This window comes from Pterocles gutturalis, unplaced genomic scaffold (genome assembly GCF_000699245.1).
Source record: "Pterocles gutturalis isolate BGI_N339 unplaced genomic scaffold, ASM69924v1 scaffold9501, whole genome shotgun sequence".
NCBI lineage: Eukaryota > Metazoa > Chordata > Aves > Pterocliformes > Pteroclidae > Pterocles > Pterocles gutturalis.
In genome coordinates, this window is record NW_010100340.1 from 26,451 (window position 1) to 39,354 (window position 12,904).

Genomic DNA, 12,904 nt, shown 5'->3' on the forward strand with positions numbered 1-12,904 from the left:
AGAAATATTAGGGAAAAAAAATTTGCAGAAACACCCAATTAAAAAAAAAAAAACCAAAACAGTTTTGCCTACTACCAACCGTTTTATTTTTAGAAGAAACAAACAACCCTCCAAAAAGGAGAATATTTACCTCCTATCAATCACAATACTGCAACCTCAAAAACACTTTATAAGCACATCATAATTTTTTGCTGGTTCTTGCTTACCCCAGGCTTTTCAGAAAGGTTGAACCTTAAAAAACAAACAAACAAAACCCAAAACCCAACCAACCAAACAAAATCACCACAGAAAACAGGAAAAAGCCATGACTGGAATGCAAATCTATTGGATAACAACCCGTCACTTCTCTACTGCGCCCCTCAACACCCTTTTCTCCACCCTGCCTCCCAACCATATTTATTTTCCCTTTTGGAATGGAAATAGAAAGCATCCCCCAACATGAGCAGAAAACCACATGCTTACACTTGATGCGTTATGGTGACCATTCAGTAAACGCTAATTTTGCTCAAGTTCAGATCTGGCCAAAACCACACATGAACTGAATATGGCAATTTCAGAGTAACCCATCAGGTAACTTCCTGAACACTATATCCATCAACTAAAAAATGTGAAATCGACAACCATTTCAGCTATACAAGTGCATGAACCGTGAAACTGCACGAGATCTTGCAGATGAGAATTGAGCTGCACTGCCAAGGCTGCATGAGGATGGATACAGACAGTTTGAGAGGATACATGGCTACAGTTATTGCTATTTGCCCTTCACTTCCTTTTTGGGTACATTAAATTTACTCTTGCTTAATATAAGAAAGAAATCCACCAAACAATGTAGTGCTGGTCTTAGTGTTTACGATAGACAAAGATACAGTGGCAGAACACGTGTATTCAGAGCTTGCACTTAAGAGAGGGAAGGAAAGTACCGTGCAGTTAAGCCAAAACAATAACATATTGCAAAACATATATATGTGGACGTCTTAAACTGATCTTAGTTTTGAATGACCAACATCTACTGCCTTCGTGACAACAGCTTCTGACTCAATGCATCTCTGCACATACACAGGGCTGGGTATTCTTTGCCACCATCTGATCTTCCTTTTCTTCCATAAATAAAGAAAAAAACTCTTTATTTCATGAGGGAGTTAAGCACTTTTTCTTCCCTTTGCAGTCCCATGTGAACATTGCTTTCATGCATCCAGACGCTGAATCTCAGGGCGATGATCTACTTCTCTGGATTCTGTCCGAGCACGTATGTAATCACTGGTCTGCCGACTACTTTGCTGTCTGCTGTTCATTCGCCACTTTTTAATAGCTAAATACGTGTTCACAGCATACACTGCCATTGCCAAGAAACCAAATATCTACAAGAAGTAGAAAGAATTGTCAAAGAATTTTTGTGAACAATAGTAGTTTCACAATAAATTCCTGAGAAACTTAGTTTTCTACTTTATTTGCACTGACAAATCATCATGGCCTGTAAAATTGATGTTTTTCTTCTTCAATGAACTAGAGAATCTGCAAAAGCAACTGTGATCAATGATCCCAGAAAACAAAGTTCTTTGTCTACCAAGTTGACAATTAAATCCTGCAACACAACTTCAATGGAAGAACCTTTTGTAAAGAAGAATACAGCTCTTCATCCAACAGCTCGTTTCTCAGGGTGCACATCATGATGAATGAACAAGAGAACAGATAACTAGTCCAGACCATCAGCCTAGATAAGGAACTAATTTGAAGTTCTTCCTATTTGCTTCTGCAGACCTGTTGTGTGATTTTCAATGTCCAGGTTTGGGGAGGGGGGGAGAAGGTTGCCAACTCAAGCTCAGAATTCATTTGCTTTACCTTACTGTTCTAGATTTACAATCTTGAAGTACTCCTCACTCCACAGAGCAAAAATGATCTGTAGCGAGCAAGAAGAAATCAGCAAAGTATGTGTAAGCAGGTCCAATTTCTTGTGAATTTTTGGCTCTATCTGTTCTGTAGGCTTACAATATAAAGCAGGATCACCTAAGCCATCTACAGAGGAAGAAGGCTGCAAGTCATTTTTCTGTTTGTTCTTGCCTCAAACCTTAAGACAAACAACTCAAAGGGTGTCAATACTTTTTATATCAGAATTAGCATATAACCAACTGTAAAATTAGAAGTTGAGATGGCAAAGGCAAGAGTATTCAATGAACATGAGGAAAAAGCTATTCTCAGTTTTAATAGAAGATAAGAGTAATATATAAAGAAGTTCAAATTCTTACCACAGCAGCAATTTCTGCTCCAGTTTTATGGTTTAAAGCAGCAAGTACTACAGAGGCAATGAAAAAGAAGAAAGTGCTGAGTCCAGTGTTGACCAGATCCTAAAAAAATAAATTCATTAGCATTACTAAACAATGATTCTTTGCTTGCTTTTATTAGAAGAGATGAAACAGAAGTAGGTTAGAACAAGAACTATAGCAATACTTTCCACTTTCTATGCAGTTTATCACTTATACAACAGAAGGCAAATATTCTTACACAGGAAACACAGCATTTGTGTGCGTTAGTCTGTGAACTAAAGTCAAACAGCATGTACACATAAAGCACCACTGCAGATTCTGGATGTGTTACCTCCATTTCTACTGGGTTTACTAGAAAAGTACTGTCAGTATAAACAATGAGTAAAGCTGTTCTACCTCAGCTAATGCTGAAGTAACGTGAATATCAAGTGTTAGCACTCCAGGAACCTCTTGTTCTTTTTCATATCACAACAGTGCTCCACGCACTGCCCAGATAGCAGTCATGAATTTTATTACAAATTCTTTTGAGGTCTTTATTGTAGAAAACCGCATGTCCTACACTGTTTCTGTAACAGCTGCCTGCATTGTGAGAATACACAATTTTTTACATATTTATTGCATAAAATTGATGTTTCAAGCAGACATTTTACAACATATGCACAGCAACACCTCAGGGTCACCTACATTCAGGGAAAATTCTTGCTTTGCTCCAAGCACAGAAAAATGAGAGGCAACATGCAATTCAGTTATACATATGCTGCATGTCACTTAGTGTTCAGATGATTATGTTGCCATGCCTTAAAAAAAGCAGGGTCATTAATGAATCATTGGAACATAAGTAAGAATTCTGAATGGCAGCTATTAACACAAGAATAATTACATCAATACAAGACTATGTCATCAGGCTCAAGGGAAAAAAAATTCAAGAGTTGGGACCTTAAAATAATAGAAGAAATAAAGTGCTAGATTCACTAGGGACTAGCTGTTCAGTATGTTACTTGGGGCATCTTTTACAATTTTTTAGAACATTTGATAGGTATGTACACTGCACTATACGTATGCTACAAAGATGTAGGAAATAACATACTGTCACGACAACTAATAAAGAGGTGAAGTCAGGGAGCAAAGAGGGGTGTGGAGGGATCAGGGAATGGCAGTTCCCCACAAATATCCTGCAGGAACATGAAATCAGCAAGAGGTGAATACTATCATAGCCAAACCAGACAGAAGAAAAACCTGTATACAAGTTTCCTGTGGAACTTACAGTTTTGAGTTAAAGAAAAAAACCAAAACACAAAAAAACCACACTGAACATGCCAACTCCCACCACCAAAAAAATCCCATCACCACTCTCTAATTAGAATTCAAGGACAAATTTGTTCTACTTGACTCTCTTCTTCCACATGCAAGCCAGGCTCACTTTCTTGCTCCTGCTGCTTCACTTATTACAATTTTCCCACCCCGCTCCCCAAAGTGCATCTTGTAAAGCGCTGTAAGAATTTAGGCATAAAAAACTAAAGATATGAATCTAAACTTATTCCCTGGCTATGAATCTCATCACTATCTTCCAGTTAGGTAGCACAAAGACTTTGAAAAGACCATTGGCGTCCAGCCACCTTCAAAACATCAGTTTTTCTAGCCATGATTTGAGAATGCTTTAGAAACTAATTGTAAAAACTGAAAGCTTCTGGCACTGTGTTATTCACAGGGAAAACAATTTTGAGGATATTGACTCAGCGACAGCTGGTTATCAAAATTAAGTGGACGCGGAGATAAACTGTATGATGTATCACTGTGCCCAATCCTCATCTAAAAGGGGGACTTTCCCAAGAAATCTGAGAGGCTTCCATTGCTCATCACTATTTCAACCCACGCGTTCAGATTTCACGAGCCAAGCAAGACCTGAACTGTCTTAACAAATAGCAAGGAAACAAAAGCAAACTGTGAGTCTCAAAACTCCTACCATCTTTTCAACTGCCAGTGTATAATTAGAGAGATGCTTTGTATCTCTGTTTGAGCTTATGGAGATAGATGTTATCTGGTACTTATGGCATCAAACAACACTAGAATTTTATTAAATAGTTATTGCAATTTTAACTATATAATTTCTTGTCTTGCAGAGATAAATTTAAGAAATAGAGATATTGGAAAATAAACAGCATTTCACAATTTCTCCAAGTACCCTCCTATCCAACTCCGAGTTCAGCAGCTTTAACTGTGCTCCCAGGGTTGCCAACCCTCTCCAACTCCAAGTTCATCAGCTTTAACTGTGCTCCCAGGGTTGCCAACAAGAGCTGTGGTTCTCATCTGCACAAACCTTTTTTCACTAGAGGGCAAGTCTCACTATATATGACAATGGATACCAGACTCAACGGTACTCAATATTTACATCAAGTCTCTAGAGTAAGCGGTTCTCAGCTGCACAAACCTTTTTTCACTAGAGGGGAAGTCTCACTATATATGACAACGGACACCAGACTCAACGGTATTCAATATTTACATCAAGTCTCTAGAGTAAGCATATGTATGTAACCAAGAATGCTGAAACTAAATACTGAGGAGAGGGCAGTTATGCTCTTGAATAATTTCAGAATAAATAAATAAATAAATAAATGTAGTTCAACCCAAGGTCAAGTTCTGTATTTTACTGTCAGAATACATTTGCCACCTACAGGAACCACCTACAGAATGGAAACAATTGTCAGAATACACTTGCCAACTACAGGAACCACCTACAGAATGGAAACAAAATCCTAGAAGAAATAACTCAGAAGAATTTAGTAATTATAGTAGGTGAGCATCTCAACATGTGATGCCATGACAAAAAAAAAAAAGGGGAGGAAAAAGCTCTTATACATTCCTTTGGACATATGGACATGACAGGTGTAAGGTGGTCATCTTACCTTTGCAAGGCACACTGGAATGCTGCATCCTGTTCCGGTATCCACATTTTTAAAAGTATGTTGAAAAATTGGACAGGGTACAGAAAAGAGCCACAGAAGTTATTTAAAAGGAGGAGAAAATTTCTCACAGTATGATTCAAAGAACCTAAACTGCTTTGAATATTAAAAAGATTGAGCTGTGTACATGAAGACTCCAGTGTCCAAATAATCAAAAAATACTATCTGTTTTAAAAGTTTAGCATAGAAGAGCACAACAAAATTAATAGTATAATAAACAGATTTGTGATATTTGAACAGATATTGTTATATGTTAATAATAATATAATACATAATAATATAACATAGAAGAGCACAACAAAATTAATACTATAACAAAATCAACAGCTACAAAGTTAAGACAAAAGTCATATTCAAGATAACATTTTAATTGTAAGGGAGCTAACAATCAAAACAAAACCAAAGGTGTGTTCAATATTCCACCTTTTCATTTCTTATAATCCAGATTATGTTTTTCAGACACATTTGTACTTCCTTAGTACCATTCTTAAAGATTAAGTGGATGACACATAATGCTCTATGATTTAGGGGTCAGATGTTCTTATTAATTAATCCTGCTGACCTCTTTTTTAATCTGTCAGTTTGATGATCTTGCCAAAGGAGAACAGTATAAGCAAGATAGCTAGACCGATCCACAACATGACAGACATTATCATCAGTTTCCATGCTACAACTTGACTTGAAGGCTTCTTGTAAGATGCAGAATACGGCAGAATACAAAATACTGTTGAAATTAAGACTGCTGGTGCCTTTGTCATGATTTTTCCAGGAAACCAAATACATAAGTGCATTAGAAACTGTCATCATCACTGGCATTTTATTCCATTGTACTCTTTACAAAAAAGTTTCTTCTTGCAAAGAATCCAACAATTCAGATCTAAACACTTGATTCCATCTTGAGGCTCCAATTTGTTTCTGCAATTCTGTTTTCCCTCTTTAGGTCAAAACTTTTTCATGTAATTAATAACTGATTCACATTCATACAATAAGACTGGTTTCTTAAAAAGCTAAAACTAACACAATCTTTCATATCCACAGATCATATTTTTGGAGCTTAAGAAGTAATGAGACTTATCAATAACACTGTCATATAATGGTAACATCACAGATGCAACTATCGGTAGAGGTTTTTAATCCAGCATTTGGTACTTACTACTTAGGGCAGAAAGATAGGAAAAGCAAAAATGCAACAGCTTTGGAAGAAATCAGAGCAAAAACAAAAGAAAATGAACTACAGCAAGAATTTAAGAAGTAAAGGACACTCCCTAAAATAACGTAGCTTTTTTCCACGTAAGAGAAAATGAATAATCGTGACAATAAAAGGAATAAACTAATTGAAAAAAGATGAGTCCTTTCAAATCTGGCCATGATGTAGCTGAAGTTCTTGCTATTATATTTATAGACAAAGTAAAAACCACATCACACAGACAGAAGAATTTCTGCTGAAATTACAGCAACCTCATGAGACAGTATGCTGTGCCATAAAATACTGTACAAAGCTGCCATCCATAACAGCAAATAAAATCTATGAGCTGAATCAAATTCGCTCTAGACTGCTGCTGCTGCTCCCTTTCTCCTTTCCAAAATTATTTGAAAAGGAAAGATTGACTTCTGGCCACTTGCTAGTTGTGTGCAAGTCACCAATGGTCCTAATCAGTCCAAAGGAGAGTGTATGTCTCAGGACATATATTGCCTACGCCATCACCAGCTATCTGTCCCACTGAGAAGAAGCATAAGACACAAGAGGCCTCTTAGCTTGAAAATACTATAAAATGCTGTCTTAGCATAAACCTAAAATAGATATGGTGAGGCTTTTGCTCTGCTCATTCTGCTGTAAAGGTGGGATACTTTAGAAAAGAAAATTGGACAGATTTTTTTTGTCGTTAAAGGTCTAGGCAGGTATGGTTCCTGGATTAATGAGGATGGAGAAGCTGAACTGGTGCAATGAATGAGAGATCTGTTAACAGACCTGAAAACTCCTGTTAAGTAACTCCTGAAAGCTGCAAGAGACATCAGCTTTGAAAGCTTCTGTTTAGTCCTCCAGTTTGGTACACTACCAGGAGTTGGCTCTGGTGCCCAAAGATGTCAGTAATATTCACATGCCTTTATCCATCGCTCTCCATGACTTCATATGTGCAAACTTTTAAGAGACATTCAATCTAGATACATGGTCTGCCTTTTTATCCTGTATCTCGTGGTGAAGTAAGACTTCACAAGTGACCAGATACTATTTAAAAGGGAGATAGTGCCATTTAAACTGTTGTCTGCTTTTGTAATTTGCTTTCTGAAATCTAAGAGTTTACATTTAGATGGAGTTTAAAGTAGCTAATGAATGTAATCCGGAAAAGCCTGCACATTTCAACAGCTTGACTTTGTCACAGGAGGTGACAGAAGTTAGCAGTCTGCTGCTGTCCAGGTTATTTTCCACAAAAGAGAGAGCTCAAAGCAACATTTCCTTTCAGTTCTGTTTGGGTTTGGTGGTTTGTTTTTCAGTTGGCAGGGGAAGCAGCCATAGATTTTTTTTTTCTTTTTTTTTTTTTTTGGTACAATGTTCCTAATTTTTCATCCAATTTATACTTTACTTGAAAGGTCTGGGAACTTCTTCCCTTGTTTCTATATGAAGATATCCATTAGGTTTACAAACATACCAGTCAGTCCTCTAAACCAAGCACCTCTGGTCCAACTCCCATAATTTTACTCTATAATCACATTATTAAACATTGTATAAGCATTTTTGCACCACAATTAAAAATTGAAACATGGTTTCTCAAGAAAAGTAAGATCTAGGTAGAAAGAACAGAATTAACTGTAGGAGCATTAATTGCCATCTTTTTTTTTTTTAATATATTTAGGCTTACATAGGTATAGGAGCCTTTTTTCAAACACTAGATTCTGCTACTCCAACATTTACATAAGCATCGCTTCCCCTTGATAAAATAGTTCATGACAAATGATTTCAGAAATACGTTAGTGACCCAGAGGGCTGAATTCATACTGTGCAAATAGAGATATCTTAGTGCTCATCTCCCAGAAGGGCCCCCACACACAGTTGAAGGTCCCCGTGGGTCCCATGTCACACACAGCAGCCCCCAAAGGTCTCTAGCATTCATCTGCAGGTGCTCCTGTTCAGGTGCTTCGATCTAAACGTAAGCACTTGCTGGAAATCAGTTCTATTTCCAGCATCTCAAGCAAAGTATGTAAAAAAACACCCCTGAATTAACACAAGTGACTTCAAAAATTTTAGTCAGCTCTCTGAAGGGCCACGGACAACCTATGATTTTGAAAAAATGGAAGAAGTGGCCTCAAAACCAAGTTTTATATGATTGTATCTAGATTGATAGATTGTATCTGACTAGTTTTGAGTTGGAACACAAGCTCTGTTAGAGGTAGTAACTGTGCTGTAAAAAGCAAAACCCATTCCCAAATGAATGCTTCTACAATCCCTATTTCGTTTTGGTTTCTTGAAAATCACCTCCCTATCTCCCTCTCAGTTCATTCTCAGCTGCTCCTCACTGCTTTCCCTGTGTGTTTTTCCAATAAGCAGTTCTGCAAGCAGACAGGATCAGCAGTTATCATCACAAAACAACAGACCTTACTAGCAATAACTACCAAATCATATAATATTTCTCATATTTACAACTTGTGTTGGTGTTTCTTACAGAACACATCATTGTTTACACCATGCTGCAACAAATGAGAACTGTCCATAAAGAGCACTAACCCAGAGAAAATTAATTCTGACAATTTATAAAATATTCATTTTTATGCTTAATAGGCATTGGTAGTTTGACAGCAGTAAACAGAACAGTGAAGGATGACGAACTTAATTTCTCATTCAACAGCTAAGCAAGCCAAAGAAAACCAAGACGTTTTTTCAAAACAGAAAGGGAAAAAAAAATTAAAAAAAAAAATCAAGATTGCCCTCTGAAGGCCTTTGAACTACAGCTTTGTAACTACACCCTTCAGAAGACAGTTTGTCATTCTGGCACCACATCAAAATTTTCTGCCAACTACTTCCATGTCAGTTGCTTGCACACAAGGTTTCATCTCTGCAACAACTGAAAAAAAGCCAACCCTGCAAAGATGATGAAATCAGGGTTCATGCAGCACAAAATACAACTAGTGATCTGCATCTTCAAGGAGACACACCTGAGTCCTCAAGTTTCCTCCCTACAGCAGTGCTTCCCTGGGACCAAGTCCAGGCTAATAAGCCTGGCAGAACTCTAATGAGCTTGTGCTGTGCTGAGTTTTGCGCCTCATCTTTGAGGCTGCTCTAGGCTGAAAAACTCCATATTCAGAACTGTGCACACATACAAAAAATACACTATCAGAGTTCCATGGATGTTTAAAAAAAAATAAATCAATGGTCAAAATCTATTGGATTTTTTTAAAAAGACATAAATTAGTCCATTCTACTGTCTGATTATGCAATGATTTACATTTGTAATGACTTGGATTTCTCTCATTATACAAACTCTCATCCAAGAGACACTGTCAAATTCCAGTATTCTCAGCCATTTGCCACCACTTCTCCCCCTCCCCAAGTCATCTCAGTTCTCAGCCCTAGAAAAAGGTACTGCAGCATTATGGTGGATCTATAAGAAAGCCTGTCAAAACACATGCAAATCACCAGAACAGTCACCAGAACACTGAAGTTACACTTCTGTTAACTTTCCTACTCCGTCCCTAATTCTAGAGAGCCATGCCATCCACACAGTTTAGCTGCAAGACCTTAAGCTCTTACTGTAGATCACATGAGACTCAAATAATTAATTAAAAAAAGATAATTTAGCTAAACACAAAATTATAGCAGACATTCAGTTATTAGTTAACTCTGGGGAAAAAAAAAAAAAAAACCAAAAAAACATTTCAAAGCAGCAGCTCATCAGTGAAGTGGGAATGTCTGCTGTGGTGTGCTCTTCATTCCCCTGCGCTGCTTGCAACGTCTCCCTCCCTAACAGACCCTCTTTGAGCTGTGAAGCATAAAGGAAATGGAAGTTTCCACTGACAGGTTCCCAAATGGTTTTGCATTTTTGCATAATACTGATAGTGCAGCGTAACACAGACAAGTGACTGTTCTTTCATCTTACTGTAACAGACCTGTCTCTTTCCAACACACCCAAGCAAGGTTCTTTTCTGATTCACCAGCTCCATACTCCTTTCATGCTTACCGCAGGAAAATGAGAACATGGTTGGCACGTCTCTAATTAGGATCAAAAAAAGCTCTTTGCCCCAAATGGCTAAAAATATGTATTTTTTAAAAAAAAATTGTAGATTTGCATATCCGTTAGATGCTAGTATTTACTGATCCACATTTTCATTCCAACCAGGGATACTGGACATGAGAATATCCACAATGCATTAGAAAGAAGTCTAATTTTAATAAAGTACTACAGAAAACAATCCTGTGTTGGACAACAGCAGTTGATGGCCGAATACTTTCTAATGTGTAGGATCATTTGAAAGCAAATAATTTTCCTAGGAAGTTTGTGTGAGTACTCTGTTTAAATAAAAACTTAAGACTATTAAATTCTTTCAAGCACCTAACCACCTCTTCTCCTCACACAGCTTCTAAAAGCAAAGTCTGAGACTTTTCACAAGGGAAAATGACAATTACAAAGTCATACATACTTTTTTAAAGGATATATATTAAGGAATTTATACACAAGCAGTAATGATTTCCTCCCAGGGCATTCAGGAGTGTGAAAGTCTGTTGTTCAGAAAGCAACTCCTGTGGTAACTGTGTCATATACAGAACAAAAGCTACAGACATACAGAAGCAAGGGTATGCAAAGTCATTAAACTGACTGTTCCAGAGATACAACTTCAGCTCAGTCATGGACACCACTCTGGTGTCTTGATAAGAAATCTTCATCAAGCTTACTTTGAACATAAGCTGGATCTAGGATTCACGGTGAAACCACTCACATCACATCAGAAAAACCAGCATGTATTTTATGTGACACTGATGCACTTACACACTTCTTATCCTGCTGTTGTACACCCTACTACCATGTACAGAACCGTGTAGTATAAAAAGATGGTCTTCAATTGCTGTCATCAGCTGTCAGGCTGTTGTGATGCTCATTAAACTACCAAGCCAGCAACAGAAACAGAGACTACCTTCTCTCTGCAGCTGCTGCCTTTCAGCTTGCCATGAAGATAAATGCTGACAATACTGGCAGAATGGAGACAAAAGGAGCAAAGCCAAGACAACCCAGTAACATTCCAGTGGTTTCACTGGTTTTGTTTTGCAAGCCACCTGCATCTCCCCCACCCACAGTTACCAGTCACAGGTCTCAGTCCATCTAATCTATCTCTCAGGTTCTCTTAGGTATAGGTCCTCAACAGATTGTGTGTCCCCAGGGTACAAAGGATCATATAATTCTACATTCCAGTCTCATTTCAGAGAAGTCATTTAGGCTTATAAACAGTTACTGCAAATGTGGAAATTGCAACATTTATAAACTACATTAAAAACAAACAAAAACATCACACAGAAGCCTAGAAACCTCTGCGACTGGTCTCCAATAGTACCTACAAAAATACTGTTATAAAATAAAACAGAACATAGACACATATGTATCTGCACTGTCCAAAGAACTTGATATAAATATTATCCTTGAAGCTGACAGATCTTTTGCTAGAGTGACTAACATGTTGATTTCATGACTTGTGTTTATGCAAACCAATCTGAAAGTTTAACTTGTAATACAGCATGGAAATGGAGACTTGTACAAAAGGAATGTGCACTGCCAGCAGTTCTCTTCCTAAAACTCCTCGTATTTGAGAACACATTAAGCATTGCGAGTCAATGTTTAATAGTTATGTGTGTAAGCAATTCAAGACACCTGATTTCCACAGAAAGCACATAATTTTTTATACTACTACCCGATGATTGTATTAATCTGTGTAAAATAATACATGTAGCATGGCTGTCCTAGTATGAAAAAGAACAACGGGCTACTGTAAATACAGCATCTGTCAAAGTTAAGTAACTACAGGCTGCATTTTTATCCACTTCACCCTCAAGCAGTAATTGCTGGCATTAGCAGGAAGTTTTTCCTTCCAAAGAGAATCTACCAGAAGACAGTTTTAGTTCTATTTAATGTAGTTTAATCTTGCTACATTTCAAAGCTCATTCTAGTGTATTAAAAAATAATGTATACTTCACTCAGCATAAAGAACACTCATACACAATCTTAAAAACAGTAGGAAGCAAAGTTCAAAGACCAAACTTAAAAACAGATTTGAAGCTATTTTAAACAGAATGAGGATTTACATGAACTTACAGTAAGATTCCAGTTGATCTGTGGTATTCTTGTGTGAAGATTTAGACTGAACATAAGCAACAGAACTCCAGTAACCACCAATGCACTACAGCTCACAAACTCGAAGAAATAAAGGCCTTCGCAAGGGGAACATTCCATGATGGTCTCTATGCAGATGAATGAAATCAGTGCCAAAACCTAGTAAGAAAAACAAGTGGAAAAAAATATAAATAGATTTCCACATTTTGAAAATAGCCACAAGTATTCCTGAAATTTCCATTGGGAACATGATCAGTTTACACTCAGGAATGCGTGATTTTAGTTTGTAACAGGGCACTGTCTAAAGAGCAAAAACAAAAGCAAATTAATGCAAGACTTGCTGGATATCTCCTGTTCAACAAAGTGTATTTTA

General features: G+C 37.3%; 1 protein-coding gene across 1 annotated transcript; it reads right to left on the reverse strand.

The window, feature by feature from the left end:
• Positions 1-1,059: 1,059 nt before the first annotated feature.
• On the reverse strand, positions 1,060-12,690 carry CMTM4 (CKLF-like MARVEL transmembrane domain containing 4; the record flags this gene model as incomplete). Its single annotated transcript, XM_010079377.1, has 3 exons — positions 1,060-1,358; positions 2,244-2,342; positions 12,514-12,690. Coding segments are annotated over 3 exons (450 nt in total), but the record flags the coding sequence as incomplete, so codon positions are not given.
• Between the last annotated feature and the right edge of the window lie 214 nt (positions 12,691-12,904).